The sequence below is a fragment of the Drosophila obscura genome, unplaced genomic scaffold (genome assembly GCF_018151105.1).
Source record: "Drosophila obscura isolate BZ-5 IFL unplaced genomic scaffold, ASM1815110v1 contig_58, whole genome shotgun sequence".
NCBI lineage: Eukaryota > Metazoa > Arthropoda > Insecta > Diptera > Drosophilidae > Drosophila > Drosophila obscura.
Window position 1 is genome coordinate 1,454,866 of NW_024542848.1, and position 18,612 is coordinate 1,473,477.

Consider the following 18,612-nt stretch of genomic DNA (forward strand, 5'->3'; position numbering starts at 1 on the left):
CGCCGATCGAACCGAACATGAGCCCGAACCAGTCCCGGAGCCGTGGCCGCCGGACTTGGCCCCACAGACCCAAGCATCCGTCGCCCAAACAAGCCATTGGTCCAACAAAAGAGACATCGTCGAGACCAGCCAGTTCATGCACCAGTCTGGAGACAATACCACCCAAGTGTTCCGCCAGAGCTACAAAACTACTCTACCCACGTCCAACGCCTCCCCGATCATCGCCCACATAAGCGATTACCACCGGAGCATCCATCCGTCAAGCACATTTGACAAACCCATCCTTCCGAAAAACCCGAATCAAACCTTTGACCCCGGAGCCACCGAACCCACCGAAGACGACCCAGAACTACCGACGGATCCTTGGCCACCCGACATAGCCCCGCAGATTCGAGAATGCCTGGACAAATAACGACCAAAGAAAACCGCCGAGAAAACCATCGTCATATGGGATAATCGACCCACCAAGCACCAACTACACCAACTACAAAGCACCCAGAACAGCAGAAAGGCCACGATCACAACCGCAGTAGAAAATATAACGTTACCGACGCCACGCTAAAGTGACGAGACTAACAGCGACGAATCCGGAGACTCGGCACAAGCCAAAGGACAGGATAACCCGGAAAAAGGCGAACCTCAGCACCCGCCAAGCGACGCCACAAATCTCTCCATCACCCACCCGGAAGAAAGGGGGGTTAACGAACCATGGATCCCATGGTTCGTCACAAGCAGATGACGCAGCCAACGCTACTCCCAGGTGAAGCGATCAACACCCAGCAAAAATGCAAACTCAGCACACGCCAAAAGACAGGAGACCAGCAGAAGGGGCTTACGCAATAAGTACCTAAAATAATATTAAATAAATAAATATTCCTAACAATATATATCTCCCCGAAGTGCCAACGAAATTCCTTTCCCACGGTACCGGTGCACACCGATCACCTTACCTGGGACATTGGACACTTGTTGGGAGGCGATTGCTTAGGTAACCCTCGATTACCGGGCAAAACCCCCACATGCGCAAGCCAGTCAGCAGTCTCCGACTCTCCTTACGGGGATATTGGACACTGACTGCAGGGCTAATGATTAGGTAACCTTCTGTTACCGATCAGCCTGTCTGCACGCGCAGACTATAATTGGGCAATATATATTTATGTAAGAACCCTTCCCACATTCTGGAGTAGAAATAAGATATCTGTAAGACATTCATGGGAAAATTGAAGGCCGGCCGATCTACCAGCCATCGTCGGAGGCAGTCAATCAGCCATCGCGAGAGTCAGTCAAATCACCATCCGCGTCGTAGTAAAAGTAAACATAATATAACCGGGTCATAATCATACGGAAGAATACGGAAGAATAAAGAAAACCATTAAAATTAAAAGAACCAAAAAAGTGTTGTGATTTCTATTTCAGTTTCTGGCAAAGTTCCTGGTTTCCCGATAAAGTCCTCGTGAATTATAAATATCTTGTAATTCACCTGACAGCTGATGCTCCCGCATGGCTGTGGCCGGCCCGCCCTGGCCGGCCCGCGCGCGGCCCCCCCCCCCCCCCCCCCCCCCCCCCCCCCCCCCCCCCCCCGGCCTCCCCCGGCCCCCCGGCCCCCCCCCCCCCCCCCCGCGGGCCCGGTCCCCCCCCCCCCCCGCTCCCCCCGGCCCCCCCCCCCCCCCCCGCCGGCCGCGGGGCCCCCCCCCCCTGGGCGGGCCCCGCCCCCCCCGGTCGCCCGCCGCCCCCCCCCCCCGCCGTCGCCGGTGTGGTGCGGGGCCAAACCCCCGTCGTGGGGGCGCGCGCCCCTGCCCCGTCGGGACGCCCGCCCGGCGCCCCCCCCCCGTCCCCTCGACGGCCTGTGGCTGGTAACCTGGCGGCCGCCCCTCCCGGGGCCCCCCCACCCCCCACTAGCAACACCCACCGTCCGGCGGGTCACCCACTGGCGCCTCAGCTGGCGGGCATCCCGGACCAAACGTGCTTATCGTCGGCTGGCCCCCCATGAACACCGGGTACACCCTACTCGCGCCCCCCCTACCACCCGTCCGCCAACGCCCCCCCCCAGACCCCGGCGCCGCTCCCCACCCCCAACCGGCCCTAGCCCCCACTGACCCCATCAACCGCCCCCCCCCACCCAACGAACACCCCACCCAGACCGCCCCCCCCCCCCGGCAGCCCCCACCCCACCCACCAAACCCAGCACCCCGGCCTACGGCCCCGCCGGCCCCCGGGCCCCCCACCGTCCCCCACGGCCCTACGCCTACCCGGCCCGACCGGAGCCCGGCCCCAACGCCACACACCCCCACGGCCCCGCTGCCCCCCCGGTCGGGGCCCTACTACCCGCCCCCCCGGGCCCGAACCTCGGGCCCCCCACCCGCCCGCGTCCCCGCCCCCCCCGTCCCCCCCTGGAGTACCCCGCGTACTGCGTGCGCGCTCGGCCGCCGGCCGCCGTCCGCGCCCTACTCTGTTGTGATCCAGGGCGTCTCGGCCCCTCCGTACCAGTCTGGCTGCCGGTACCACCCCGCGTACCAAACCCCGCCCCCCCCATCGTCCCCCTAGCGCTACCACGGGTGCCGCCCGCGCCTCGATACAACCCCTCCGGCCCACGCCAACCACTTGACTCCGAAGCCGCCGTCGAACCGACTGGCCCGAACCGCCCGGCCGGGCCGCGCGGCCCCCAGCCCAAGCTCCGTCGCCCAAACAGCCTGGTCCAACAAAAGGACTCGTCAGCCACCGCATGCACCAGTCTGGAGACAATACCACCCAAGTGTTCCGCCAAGCTACAAAACTACCTACCCACGTCCAACGCCTCCCCGATCACGCCCACATAAGCGATTACACCGCATCCATCCGTCAAGCACATTTGACAAACCCATCCTCCGAAAACCCGAATCAAACCTTGACCCCGAGCCACCGAACCCACCGAAGACGACCCAGAACTACCGCGGTCCTGGCCACCCGCTAGCCCCATTCGGAAGCTGGACAAATAACGACCAAAGAAACCGCCGGAACCATCGTCATATGGGTATCGACCCACCAAGCACCAACTACACCAACTACAAAGCACCCAGAACAGCAGAAAGGCCACGATCACAACCGCAGTAGAAATATAACGTTACCGACGCCACGCTAAAGTGACGAGACTAACAGCGACGAATCCGGAGCCGGCCAAGCCAAAGGACAGGATAACCCGGAAAAGGCGAACCTCAGCACCCGCCAAGCGACGCCACAATCTCTCCATCACCCACCCGGGGGTGTAAGCGGATCCCATGGTTCGTCACCAGATGACGCAGCCAACGCTACTCCAGGTGAGCGATCAACCCCAGCAAAATGCAAACTCAGCACACGCCAAAGCAGGAGACCAGCAGAAGGGGCTTACGCAATAAGTACCTAAAATAATATTAAATAAATAAATATCCTAACATATATATTCCCGAAGTGCCAACGAAATTCCTCCCACGGTCGGTGCACACCGATCACCTTACCTGGGACATTGGACACTTGTTGGGAGGCGATTGCTTAGGTAACCCTCGATTACCGGGCAAACCCCCACTGCGCAAGCCAGTCAGCAGTCTCCGCTCTCCTACGGGGTATTGGCCGCTGCAGGCTAATGTTAGGTAACCTTCTGTTACCGATCAGCCTGTCTGCACGCGCAGACTATAATTGGGCAATATATATTATGTAAGAACCCTCCCCTTCTGGAGTAGAAATAGTATCTGTAACTTCATGGGAAAATAAGGCCGGCCGTCTACCAGCCATCGTCGGAGGCAGTCAATCAGCCATCGCGAGAGTCAGTCAAATCACCATCCGCGTCGTAGTAAGTAACATAATATAACCGGGTAGCATAATCATACGGAAGAATACGGAAGAATAAAGAAAACCATTAAAATTAAAAGAACCAAAAAAGTGTTGTGATTTCTATTTCAGTTTCTGGCAAAGTTCCTGGTTTCCCGATAAAGTCCTCGTGAATTATAAATATCTTGTAATTCAGGACCCTGGACAGACTGATGCATACCTCAGCCTGAAATAGGACATTACAGAGTGTGGGACTGATTCTGAATTAGTCATAGTGTGGAGTGTGGGAACGAGCTGATAACGTATTGGTCAGCGACGTTCTATTGCATTCCAGAGTTTTGGGTTGCATGGGTGTAAGGGTGACGGCTGGGCATATGCATAACGTGTATGGGTGTGGGTGTGGTTATGAATATGTAAAGTTCTTAACGTATACTTAATGCGTATGTAGGTGTAGGGCATTATGGATATGTTACTATATGTATCTTTAAAATGGTGCATGCCACAGATTTTCGTCCTTTGTGGGGGCGGAAGGGGGCGGGGCGAAATTTTGAAATACACTTGTAGCAGTGTGATATCACATGAGTCTGGAAACCAAATTTGGTTGCCCTAGCTCTTATAGTCTCTGAGATCTAGGCGCTCAACAAGACAGACGCACAGACAGACGGACAGACAGACATGGCTCTATCGACTCGGCTATTGATGCTGATCAAGAATATATATACTTTATGGGGTCGGAAACGTTTCCTTCTCTGCGTTACACACATCCACTTTTACCACAAATCTAATATACCCGGGGGGCGGCGGCCCCGCCCCCCCCGCCCGCGCGGGGGGGGGCCCCGCCCGGCGGCGGGCCCCGCCCCGCCCGGGGAAGGGGGGGGGGGGGCGGCGGGGCCGGGGGGGGGTGGGGGGGGGCGGCGGGCCGCGCGAACCAAACAATACCCCTTAACTCTTTTTGAGTACGGGTATAAAAAACTGAGATATAATAATTACCATGTATGTATATTTATAGTGTTACTTATAGTATTATAATACATATATTGATTACGCTCCCTGGTATTATGTTAAATTATTTGGATATTGGTTAATCACAAGATTCGTAATTTCTTAAGTGCGTTTTATGGAAATACACCCAATCAAATAGCGCGCGATTTCGATACAGCGTAAAGTTCGGTGTATGGCACCGCTGAATGAAATTAAGGAGGAATTCAAGTAAAAGCGATTACTGTGGCACCCCTGATACATACATATGCACATATTTTCCTGTTCATCCTGTAAGGAAGCGATCTAGGCTGGGGTACAACTCTCAGTCAAGCCAGGGCACAGTGGTCGATTCTGCCAATCTGGCAGGCAATAAATGAAAAATTAAAATGTTGAATCTTATTAATTTTTTTTACTTTTTGGAAAGTAAACATCCCACTGATATTTATTGCGATATTTATATATTTTTCCTATCGATAGTCCAGCACCTTCACGCGGTTGAATCGCAGAAAACTTTTCCGTCCATACCTAAGTACATTTCACCGCCTTTTTATGGCTTTTGGTAAAGCAAAATAAATCTTAATGTTTTGCGATTTGTATTAAAATTACCATCCATTTTTATCATAGTTGGTGAGTATTCAATAAAAAATATATGTGTTGGTCCTGTGCTTACATGTATTAATGGTAAATCGTTGTAGAACTTAACATTTCCTTTAGTGTGCTATTAATAACATACCCGACACTTGCATGGAATAGATCTTTTGACATCCGCCCCCATTCGCCTTAAATCGTTTTCTCTTTATGAAACCAGTCTTTTTTTAATCTTCTGTGTTGAAGCAAATTGCAACTACGTGCCACACGTTAATTTATTCGATTTTATAGGGAAAATGGCAGTGTCAAAAAGCACGCTTTTCGCGATGTTTCGTAAAAAAACTGAGTAAGAAAAAAAGCTAAAGCGAGTTGGATCCATGTTTTCACTCAAATAATTGAAAATTGATAAACACAAACTCAGCGAAAATGATTGTTAGCGAATAAAAAAAAAAAATAAAGTAATTTTGCCTCTGAGTGAAGTGTGCAGCAGAAATTTAAAATACTTAAAAAAATAGACCAAATTTTAATTTTACCTATACCTTTTTTGTATTAATATATATATATTATATTATATATATATATTATATTATATTATATTATATATTATATTATATTATTATATATAATATATATATGTTTATAAAAACATTTTATAATATTTTGAAATACAAAAAACATGCACAGATCGACAGAGGATGCCTGGGCAATCGCCGGGCGGCACCCCTGGGAAACTACGGATCAAGGGGGTCGCGGAAACCGGCAGAGATCGACAGATGAAGACGCGCTGGTAGTTATTTAAGTTGCATTTATTTAATCTCCTCTTTTTCTACTTCTGCTTGAACGCACCGCTCTGCAGCCCACCTCCTCACGACGGTGAGACTTGCTCACCCTTTCCTTGCTCGCCGTCAAAATCTGTCTTCTTTGCTTCCACTGGCACGTCCGTTCAGCTCGCTGGTCTGGAATCTCACTCTTCATTTTCCCTGTGGCTCGCGATCTTATAAACCCACCCTTGATGCCGGTCTCTCGGCAACATTTTGTCGCTTTCGGCTCTCTTCTTGGCGTGAGTATTGGTGTCCATGGTGAAATTACTAATAGGTGACGTCGTCAGCTGAGTGGAGGACCACCAGCTTATTCACCATCTCTCTCTAGCAGATAGCAAACGTTTACGTTCTGCACTCTTCGTTTGGCAAACAACTGACAAGCTGGTGGTCCTCGAATGAGAAGGCACTGTGGTGAATCCGTCACCTATTAGTAATTTTACCATGTTGGTGTCTCTCTCTGTGCTGATGCTGGTGGTTGAGCTTTTCTGCTCTCTGTGCTGGTGTTGTGGTTCGTGTATCAACTCTGTGCTGATGTTGGTGGTTGTGGTTCGTGTCTCAACTGTGGAGCTTTCCCTTGACACCGTTCTATCAGTGATGCCCGAGCGATCACTGTGCTTTTCCCCTCCCATCTAAAGTCACGACCGAGCAAGTACTTAATATAATTTTGATTAATGCTATGAGCTTACTTACTTACTAACAAATGCAGTCACTCAACCTAATAATGAACATAAAAAAAAATAATAGTAAATAATAGTAAGAGATCCATTCATGGTGAAAAAAAATAATTTGGGGAGCCTCTGCTCCTTCACAATCCAGCTAAAGAATATAAACACATATATAATTACAGATATACTTTTCTCGTAAATTGTTTTTTTAGCACTTCTTGAGAAAAAGTGCATACTAAAATTTAAAAAAAATTAAATTACTCGAAAAAATATAGGTGAAAGTCAGAATATAATTTGTATTAAAATTGAGTTTCTAGTGCTCTGCATATGTATATTATAGATCATTTCCAGGCGTTTGTTTTTGTTTGTGGTACTTTTCCAAAAAACCTTTATTTTTTACATATGATGTACTCAGTAAAAGTAAGGGCATGTGTTCTATTAGTACACACTATTTGTATGACTTAATCCATGAGTACTGTATACGTTAGGTTTATAGCAACCACGAAATTTTAAATGAAATTAAAAATAAAATTGTTGTCTCTACATATAATCAAAAACAAGTTCAAACGTTCTGGCATAGTAAATACTTATAGTGCAAAGTATTCCGGCTCGCATATTCTTCATAATGTATAGTTTATGCAATTTGGAATTATTATCTGATTTGGCAAAGTTCTTATGAAACAACAAATTTCAATTTTAAATTGATTGGAATATTTTTGGAAATATTAAAAAACAAGATTCCGACATAGATAAAAAATATGTATTTTTTAGGATCGCGGATGTTTCATTTTTGGCGTGAAAAATCATAATGAAAAGTAAGTATAACAACAAAGATAGTCCTGCAGACGACTTCCAGACTATTAAGATGATTTCCTTAAATAGTATAAATACAATTCAACATGCTAGCGCTATTCCAACCTCTTTTTGGCAAGAACAGGACATGAGCTATCAATATGTACTATGAATTAAGATGAATTTCGTTTTCAATGCTTTTGCACAGGATCTTGGTTTTTTAATTTTTAAAAATTACCTTTATTGACCCACCTTGATTGCATCAGTATATGTTACTGTAACCAGTAAAAGTTTCGTATCTTCGAAATTAATACCGCAGATTTTTCTCTGTTTGGTTATTTGTCTGTTTTAAACCTTTTAATCTACGAGATGTCTCTGATTCCGATACAAACTTCAAATCGGAACGAAATGGATGGATTGAGTCTTCATGAGGCCAAACAAAAATTTTATAGCAGTCATGTTATCTCTCTGTTATATAAAATAATAACGGTTTTTTCGGTCACCGCTCGATATTTAATTTTTTGTGCTTCTTTTTCTTTCAAGTTAGTGGGTGAAGAAGAAAAAGAGTGGGGTGGGAGGTTGTTTGGGTTAGAGTAAGAATAAGAAAGTTAGTGTTGTAGTGTCTGAGTTAGAGGCACAGAAAATAAACTATTGGGCGGAATGTCACTGCTTTACTAATAACTACTTCTAATAACATTAAGCGGATGCCAGTATAAATGGCATTAATTTGGTTTGGTGCCTAAGCAATTCGTGTTTTATCATCCATTTCAGTATCATTGCAAAATTATGATGTATTAATAAGGCGCAGTGATCAGAAGAATAGTTGTGTGAGCGAGCGAAGCGAACTAACCAGGGGTTGGTGCTAGAGCGAAACGAGTGCGCACGAGGCTTGCCGCTAGTACGAATATAATTAAATCAGGGTTTCTACGATTATCGGGGAAAAATAATGATTACACTGTACAAAAAAATAAAAGCTTTTGAATTTTCTTTGCACAAGACAAAAAGTAACTTGTAGGCGGCCTGGATGAGTAGTTACATTTTGGAATTATACATACAATATTGAAATTAAATATCAAGTTAACAAAACTATTGGACGTTTTTGAAATTAGGCAATTTTATTGATAAGCATCTTATTTTGCTAATAACAATACTCAAAACAAAATTGAAAATTGTTTTCCTCCAAACGTACTTTTTCTGATAGATTTGGGGCTTTACATTGTTTTAAATTAATTATTGTTTTTTTTTTGTTATCTATTTCAGAACCGTTTTTTTTTAAGAATTTTTAGAGTTAGAGTTTTTCTTACATCTGGTTTTAATGTTGAAGGCCAAACGCTGATAAATGCTATAAAATATACCTGAACACTTTTTAACTTTGTTGGCCCAACTGCTAGTGTAGTTATGACTTTAGCTTACAACAAATACTAAACAAAACAAAAACTAAAATACACAAAAATTTTAAAAGACGATATATAACAGCCAAGCAATTTACTGAAAAGACTATAACACCATTTGACCTTAATAGGTATCCATACCTCGGATAGGGTATAAAGAATAAAAGTAACTGTCAACATTTACCAAGCTTAAAAATGCAGCTATAAGTTAAAATCAAACACTTTGTGATTTCAGCTTACCGGCTGGGAAATATTAGGCTTTCAAATGAAAAAATTATGATTTTTGTGCGGTACTCTTTTCCAGAGATTTTAAAGTAAAAATGTTCAAAAAATACCTCTCAAAAATCATTAATTTTGCATTAACAATTTTGGACTGGAAGGCTCAATATTTCCCAGACGTTAAGCTGAAGCTAAAAAGTGTTCAGGTCGACTTTATAGATGCATTTATCATCTTTTTAGAAAAGCAAAGTTCATTACAAACAGATGTAAGACACTTAAGTTATGTGAAAAAAGCGCTATCCCTAAATTAAGCTTAAAAATACCAGTTTTCAAAAATTCTTTAAAAAAAGTTCTGAAGGATACAAAAAATTATCATCAATTAATTTCAAAGCCCCAAATATATAAAAAAAAATGGGTTTGGTCCTTGAGGAGAAATCGTGTCGGGTAGTGTTACAGGCCTACAAACAAATTTTTTTTCTCCTGCAAAGTACAAAATGACAGTCGCGGAGCTATTAAACAATTTTAACGGCATTTACATGTTTTCATCTTTGTGGTGGTTTTATTAAAAATAAGCGTAAAAACCTTTATTCGGTTTTTCTGTGAATTTACGAATGTTTCTAGGTTTCATTATTTATTAATTTTGTCTTTCAATGTATTTAAAGTGTTTATCTTGTGTTTAAAATAAACTTCGCATATATATTTCGTTTGGTTTTTTTTTTTTTGCAATTTGTGTTTTTTTTTTAATATTGTGCTAGTTTTTTAAAGCTGTTTTTACTTGAACATTTAAACATTTTTTTTACCGAAAAAAATTGTATTTTATTGAAACGATAACACTTTGCAACACGATCCCACGTTTTTTTTTACTTAACGAACCAAACCGACTTTTTCAGATAAATAAAGGTTTTTTAAATGTAAAATAAAAAAAAAAATATTTTTCATGTTTTTTTAGAGGTACTGATTTTGTTATCACATAACTTATGTATCTTACATCTTACATATTAAGCTTTCAATGTAAAATTGTTAATTTTTTTTGCGGTATTTTTTCAAAATTTTGACTTTAAAAGTTCACGAAAAGTTAAAAAAAGGGGAAAAGTGTGAAAAAACATGATGATACATATAACCAGACTTAAGATAGTTAAGTTATGTGAAAAAGAAGCACTGCCCCCCAAAAAAAAAGAGAACACAATTTTTGAAGATATAAAAAAACCGTGCCGTAAAAAAAACTTTTTTTAAAGATTGTAATGTCTCTAAAAAGTAGGTTTGATGCCATGATTTAATCGTCTGTTGCATAGTGAAAGCAGTCTGATATTATGTAAGGTTCTGTAGATATAATACATATAACGATGTGTAACGTTGTGAGTCGCGGCAAATCTCGCGCCTCTACTCTTATACCCGGTACTCAGTCAGAATATATGAGAATGACTTATGTAACCAAAATAATATATTTAAAGCGTAATTATACGTAAGCGCCGGATTTTGAATCGGATCCGATGCACACCGTTTATCCTCTTTCCACTTAATGACCTATTTTATTTTAATTTTAAAATATTTTATCTGTTTCCAATAGCCTGCAACTGGCTTTTATTCCGCTTCATCTGTCTTTCTCTCTCACTTCTCACAACAACACCAACCGTTGTATATCGCTCCCCTCCGCCAGAGCGCTCACACTGCACGAGGCAGAGTGTGTGAGCGAGAGAAAGGGAAGGGAAGGGGTAGCGTAGCCACTACAAATGTATGTATACAAATCTCCTTCTGTCTATAATAATAGTCCGTTCAAAACCAGACTCGACAATCTGCTTTATATATTTGTACTTTTTTACCTGTATCTTTAAAATCGTGGATGCCACAGATTTTCGTAAGTTATGGAGGCGGGACGAAATTTTGAAATTCACTTATAACAGTGTGATATCACAGGGGAGGCTGCATACAAAATTTGGTTGCTCTAGCTCTTATAGTCTCTGAGATCTAGGCGTTCAACAAGACGGTCGGATCCGTCTATCTGTCTGATAGACAGACATGGCTATCGACTGGGATATTGATTCTGATCAAAAATATATATACTTTATGGCAGCGATGCCCAGGCCCATTGCCCTCCGAGCCCTTTTGTTTTTGTAATTGCCCTCAGCATAGGAAACCAATTCTTGTATGCATACACAGTTTGTGTTGTGTACCAGCATACCGAAAGCCCAACACATGCAAACATCTTTGTGTGTATGCGATCCGTCCAGCCAAAACCGGTTTTGTCTCTTCTCTGATTGGTGTTAACCCGACTTTTGTTATGATTTTGTTGTTGTCTTTTCTTCGAGTTTGCATTGTTCCCTTATTGGTATTTGTGTTTTTGTTTGGGAGTATTGGTGAGTGCCCTGCCGTAAGCTGACTTTGGGCATCGCTGCTTTATGGGGTCGAAAACGTTTCCTTCTGTGCATTACACACATCCACTTCGACCACAAAACTAATATCCCTAAACTAATATTCGAGTACCGGGTAGGAAAGGGAAATTTATTTATTTAAAATTATTTGTTTGACCGTAAACTATCCTATGTGTTTGCAGCTAGTTTGAGTTTTTTACAATTTATACTACATAACACATTTACATAATTACACAACTACCATTAAATAAAATGCCGGAATTTTAATGGAGTTCGCTAAGTTTATTTTGATCGGTGTCTTTTTTTCATGAAAACTAAATATTAATATCCGTTTTATGCAATATTGCACAAAAATATTAATAACAGTAGTAAATAATCTATTAATGAATTCGAAAGAAGTCTGAGGTATAAAAAACGTATACATACATTACTTGCTATATCTTGGGGTAAAGCCAAGTGATGAGACGAAAAAATTTGAATAATAGTAGACAATTTAATATCTTAATCAAAACTTAGAGAACGATAAGTTCATATGATTGGAAAATCTAGGAAGTCGCCTTTGTTGTAAATGCACTAATTAAATAAGAAGTATTTTTTTATTTTTTAATTGAATTATGCAAAACGAGATTTCTAAAATATTAACCTAATTAACCTGAATGCTTATACTAGAAATGTTTAAATTAAATGCGAATAGTGTACAATGCTTTTCAAATGCAGACAATAATTTATATCTTCCTGGATCAATTAAAATTTAAATAAAAATAATCATGTTCTGAAATGGAATTTTGCTATGTTTACCACATTAGGATCTTCAACATGGCGGACTTTTTGTTTTATGAGTATTATGAGTAATATGTATTATGATGCATAAGAAACTAGTAGGCATACGTTTTCTTTACCAGACGTCCTACAAACCTTACGTTTACTATATCATCCACCCTCCATATAACACTAAATAAAGCGTTTGCAAAACCTTATTTTCAATTAACATATGCATTAATTTCAGGATAAAGAAAGGCAAGAAGCATGGTTAGATCATGTGTAATTGGTGCTGCTCGCTCAGTTTGAAAGTCGACGCATCGCTTAGGAGATGGAAAGGCATTCCAGCCGCTGTTGTGGCAATTTCCAGGGACGATAAATTAGAAGTTGCTGTTACCGCCGCTGGACTATTGCTTCCGCTCACGTTTGTAATGTCACTCTTTAGTAAAGTATCTAAAGGCATATTGTGAGAGAGGTGATGTGCTGTGCTAGCATTTGGAGACGAAAGCGTACCTGCGTTCGCTGTTGTAAATGAATTTCCCGAATGAGAGGCTCCACGCCCGCGTTTTCGTTTTGGAAGAATGCCTTTTCGCGCCATATAAAAACGAATGGTTGAGACGGGTATATTAAACATATTGCTGACTGTTTGAAATGTCTCGCCCTTTGAAACGCATTTGGCAGCTTGTGCTAACGAGGCCTCCGAGCGTCGAACACGCTTATATGAGGTGTAGCTATCGATTGAACTATGCATAAGACCTGCCGATATACTGACAGGCATATCTGCGTCAAAGCTAAGGGATAGGCCACTCCCGCTGTTTGCAATACGGGCTACGCTACTCTCATTATCATCATCCTGAGCAGCTACATAGTTGTGATCGTCTTCGATGGTGGAGTCCAAATTATTTGGCTGTTGCTGAAACTGCTGTTGGGACCTATAAAATATATATGAAATTTCTGTTTATTAAAAAACTGTATTGAGGTGTGATGTCTATTATATGTTATTTATTTAATTTGTATTAAAGATAATCTATTAGATAGTTACTATTCGTACGGGGGCAAATAACACTACCCGAAATGATTTTTCTTCACGGAACCATACCGACTTTTTCTGACAGATTTGAGGCTGAATGGTTATTAAGAGTTTTTAAAAGCTATTGAAACTAGTTTATAATGAAGAAAAAGTTGATCGTTTTTAATAGGCAATGTTTGCACAATTTATGCTTTTTAGTAAGGTAGGCGTCAGTATGATGACCGATACAAATAAAACCGATTCGATGGCTATGAAGATTATTTCATTATTTTACTCTAAGGGCAGATGGACCGAATCGCCCTATGCAGCAAGTCTTGGGAGAGAGTGAGGGTTAGCGATAGAATGGGAGCAGCTCGGGCAGATGCTAAGCCAAGCACGTAAACTACTGGTCAAAATAATAAGTACACGCTCATGAGCTTTCTTTCACGTCTCGTAAAACTTTTTTAAATCCATTTAACTTTTAGATTACTAACCTACAGTAGAACATAAAAAAATTTAACATACACAATTTTCGCTTCAAATATATAGTTTCTGATCAATCTGTGGTTAAACATTTTTTTTGTACTGGACGTCGGATTATTTGCCTTTGGGGCGTCGTACATATCTCCTGTAATCATTACCAAAAATATTTGGTTTTGTTTTGTCGCTCTATAATATATTATTTCATTTTTTAGAACCATCTGGCTCAGAGCGTGCAAAATTTGTTTCGCCAAATTTTCGCCTCATCTCCAAATTTTTTTCTCGGGGTAAGGAACCTTTTCGGGCTGTACGTTCTGATAAGTCTGAATATTGAATGTTGCCTACGAGGAACGGTCTGAGATGATATTTCATTGCCAATTTGAGCGGAAATGGCTTTGTAAGACATGAACGCATAATTTTTTGCAAGACTGGCGATGCGGGTGTCCGTTGTTTGTGAAGATTTCTTCTTCCTTCTTCGATTTTCTGATTCAAATATACCGAGCGTCAAAGACTTTTCGCAGTTTGCAAGAAGTCAATAAAAACCAACAATCCTTTGACCAAATCCCAATTAAATCCTTAAAAATTCATAAATACCTCCAGTGTACTTATTATTTTGACCACACTAAATATGCACAGCCAGCACAAATTTAAGCTTAGAATTAAATTAAGAGTGCTCCCAACTTTCATTTTTGATTTAAATGTTTGACAAAACTGTAGTCTTTAAAAATATAAACAATTGGCAGTCATAAATTCGAAAACATTCGAGATATTTCATAAAAAATCAGCACGATGCCTCTGTACTTATTATTTTGACCAATAGTGTACGTCATATGGAGCGCGAGAGACGAGCTTAGATTCTGATACAGCAACAACAAAGCGAAGACAACAGTATAGACAGACGAAAGAACGAAAGGCCGCTGCCAGCGTCAAATACATATATATTTTTTTTGTATCATTTATTATTGGGTAACTGTAGGGTAACAGTAGATGCAAGAGTGCCTGAAACCTGCGGGACTGCCCCGATGCTTTGCTTCGCAGGGGACGGGCGGGTCGATTTGGACCCCTCCTTCCATGCCATTGCGCATCCAATCGAGCTCTCTCCGCTTCCGCATATCCTCTGAATGCTCACTCAGATACTCGGGACCTGTAATCTTCGCTGCGTAGCATCTCGAGCTCCAACGAGATTTCCCTAGCTTCCTCGGCTAGGTCCACCACTAGAAGCATTCCAGCGATGAGGTCCTCCATCTATCCCTAGCTTCCTCGGCTAGGTCCAACACTAGAAGCATTCAAGTGATGACCAGAGCCGCATCTTCCGAGATGGTTCGAAAGTACCTCAACTCAAGGTAGCGGATTGCTCTCGAAGATGTGATCTCGACGGAGCTAACTCGCACCGTCGCAACCTCCACTTTCTTGCGGCTGGAAATCAACACCGCTTCAACACAGAAGACTGTTCAGCCAGCCTTAGGCCCACTAATGTCAGCCACTCTTGGATCACGGCCACCGCTTGGTTACACCTGGCCACCACTTCTCCGAGGTGCTTGGCTACCACTACCAACGCGACGTCGTCTGGAAAACATACTGTCCAAGTATCGCCAGGAAGTTGGAGCTTGAGGATAGCATCATACATTACGTTCCAGAGGGTCGGGCGGAGGACAAAGGCTTGGGGAACGCCGCATGTGAACTGGTTCTCCACGGTGCCGCAGTCGCTGTCGTACAACAGCCTCCGGCATCGAAATTAGTCCTCGATGATGGCCACCAGGTAGTCTGGGATTCCCAGCCGCTTGAGAGACCTGAGGATGACGTCCCACTTCGCCGAATTGAATACGTTTTTTACATCCATTGTGACAACGAGGCAGTACTGCTTCCTTCCTCCAAGCCACCTGGTGCCCTCTATGACTTTTGCCGTGACCATGACAGTCACTATGCGGATCGATCTTGCCTTCCTGGAACAGAACTGCATGTGGGACAGGTCACCTGCCTGCGCAATTTCAGCTTGAAGCTTCCTGCAAATGCAACGCTCCAGTGATTTTCCCACGTTGTCGATTAGGCAGATGGGCCTGTACGACGAGGGGTCCTCGGGAGGCTTTTGAGGCGAGAACAATGTTTATGTACAGTGTGTAGTGCAAATAACAAACAATGGTGACGTTAGGCTATAATTTAAGATTTTGACGACTAAATATCGCCCTGGGAAACCCGACAGAGGCTTTGAAAAGAAATGTATGAAATCACGCTCTTGAATTGTGAAGTTTAGTGCTCTTATACTATGTTGCGAACGGAGCGTACGCCAGCAGCAGCCGCTCATGAAGAGGGCGCCGCTTTAGAATAAACTTATTATTGGAAGTCAATTGAAATGTTTTTCTGTCGGCCTAATATTTATACAAGCCATTTAAACAGATTTCTGTTTGATTTGGAACTTCAGGAGAAGATTTTGGTTGCGCATAAGCTCCTGCATCGTTTGTTGTATTGCTACCATTGTGTTTGTTATAGTTACCAGCATTGACTCAATTCCACTAGGCAATTGGGATGGATTAGCAGGGATATGTTGGGCAGAGATTTCTGGGATCTGATTTGATGCCTGATTCTGCATTATTCCAGCTGTGGTTGGTTGAAGTGTCGGCTTAGAGACTGAGGCGTACGACCCGTTGTTGTAACTTAACGCCTGAGCAAAAGAAACTCCTGGAGTCGTAGTTGATGGTATATATGAGATGAACATCACCACAGGCAACGCAGACTGCCCGTAGAGTGCAATAGTTTTTCGTGTGTCCATATTCCTGGCAATTTGTGCATTGGACCGGTCCATTTCGTTTGTGTGGTTCCTCAACGGTGATCCTACGGTGCAGTAGATATTGAAGCTTGTATATTGGGTGAACTTCATTTTTACTTATATGCATTCTTTCAGGTGTTCATGTATTATGTTCATTGCCATTTTGATTTCCAAGCCCTTATCGTTAAGTCCATCTATTATCTCATTGATTGGGACTGTTGGTTCAATTCCTTTGATAACCACTTGTAATCCTTTGCTACTTTTAAGTTGGTAGGTGTAGTAATTAATTTTTTCATTTTCAAGGTGTTTCGCAACTGATCGATAGTTTTGTTCGTCATTGACTTGTATTTTTGTTTCATTTATGTTACCCCTTTTTATAGACGTGACATATGTAGAATGTGTTTGCGCCAATTGTATTAGTTATTTTTTTGACCAGTTCAGCACAATTTGCCTGTCGAACGTAAATAGGTGTCGGTCTTAATTTTTTGACCTTGGGTGTTTGGGCGATTTCATCTTCATTTGAAACACTTAGTATCGCAAATCTATTGTTTGCTAGTGCCTTATGTGGCACAGTGTTCTCGGGTTTTTTAGTTAGTTTAGGTGCATTGTTGTTCTTTGAAGTTTTTGCGCTCAATTTTCTTTTGATTTGCACATAGCGATCGAGCCCAGTCTGAATTTACAGTGCGTTAGCGTTTTTCGAACTTATTGGTTGGGAGAGGTGGGGCTTCTCGCAGTGTGTCGACAGTATCGGGCGCTGAGCAATTGCAGTGGTTGTTGTTGTGGTTGTTGTCGTTGTTGTGGTCGAAGACAAAGTTTTGAGCGAGGGCATTGTACTAGTTGTTGTCGATATTAGCAAATCGTTGGTTAGGCAGTACGAGTCGGGGGATGCAGGGGAGAGAGAGCGTGCTCTCTCCTCGTTCACTTGCAGTGATGCAGTTTTTTTTGGTCCTGCTGCCTTTGACGAGCGTATAGAGAAGTACGCGTTGTTTTTTGCTTGCGAGAGCCGACGCTCGTCTTGTTGCTGTTGCCGGGCTTGGCTCATTTTGGCTTTGGTTACAGTGCTTGTGCTCTTTACCGAGCTGGTGCTCCTATAAGTTGACATTTGTTCTTATCTATTATTTCTATTAATCTTTATTACACGATTGGATGGTATTCATGGGCAGCACGATCACTAGTACCCATGCCTACGATTAATCACGATTAATTGATCTTCACGGCAGAGCGATACAAAAATACGTCTGAAGTCGCTGACGGTTGACGGTACTGTGGGATCGCTCTCCACTATGATATTAAACAGGCCGATCAAATTTGTATACTCGGTATAATCGCCACTGAATTTGGAGATCTAATTATATGACTTATATAGCTCTATTATTATATGACTGTAATATGTCCATGCGGCACTCCTATTGCGCCTTTGAAAAGGAAGACTGTTTATCCTTTAAGAACGCTCCACGTGCGATTGATATCCTTCTTAACTGCACTCAGCTTGCGAAGAATGTCGAACGACTCCACATCGTCAACATCTGCAGATTTTCTAGACAGTCCTCGCCGTTTTGCAGGCATTTCAGTTCTATACATTTTTTTTTGTTTCATTTGTCTACTTGTCCCATGGCCAACCTCAGCAATTAAACAATTTATTTCTGCCTGCTAGCTGCCTAATGCTGTTAACATTGCTAGAGACTACGAGAGAGAGAGAGAGAGATGATTGCCAAAATGCCTGAAAATCTAAGCACTTATCCCACTGTCACACTCAGCAATTACGCTCACAAATTATTTCTGCCTGCTAACTGCCCAATGCTCTAACAGTGCTAGAGAATACGAGAGAGAGGTGATCGCCAAAATGCCTACCTTGTTAAGCAACCGACCAAATGATGCACCTAAACCACAAAGCAATGGTATGTGTAATGTATGTGAGTGTTAGCGAGAATCGCTGAGTGCGTGGGAGACAAGGAGAGAACCCGAAACGTGAAATAGCAAGCGCGAGCACTGAA

General features: G+C 42.7%; 1 protein-coding gene and 1 long non-coding RNA gene across 3 annotated transcripts in view; both read right to left on the reverse strand.

Moving 5' to 3' along the window:
• Positions 1-4,834: 4,834 nt before the first annotated feature.
• On the reverse strand, positions 4,835-6,911 carry LOC111080370. The gene is made up of 3 exons (XR_002608492.2): positions 6,238-6,911; positions 5,025-5,120; positions 4,835-4,963 (listed from the first exon to the last, which is right to left on the reverse strand). It is a non-coding gene; the product is annotated as an uncharacterized LOC111080370 (long non-coding RNA).
• Positions 6,912-11,717: 4,806 nt separating this feature from the next.
• Positions 11,718-18,612, reverse strand: part of LOC111080367 (protein tramtrack, beta isoform) — a 70,818-nt gene continuing 63,923 nt past the window's right edge. Inside the window, exons 3-4 of one of the 2 annotated variants that reach the window (XM_022375948.2) lie at positions 12,879-13,297; positions 11,718-12,818 (exon numbers count right to left, since the gene is read on the reverse strand). In XM_022375948.2, coding sequence (XP_022231640.1) covers positions 12,637-12,818; positions 12,879-13,297 — 601 coding nt within the window. In that variant the 3' untranslated portion in view covers positions 11,718-12,636. Of the gene's footprint in view, positions 13,298-18,612 lie in introns of both variants that reach the window. The other variant, XM_022375947.2, reaches the window with a different exon arrangement.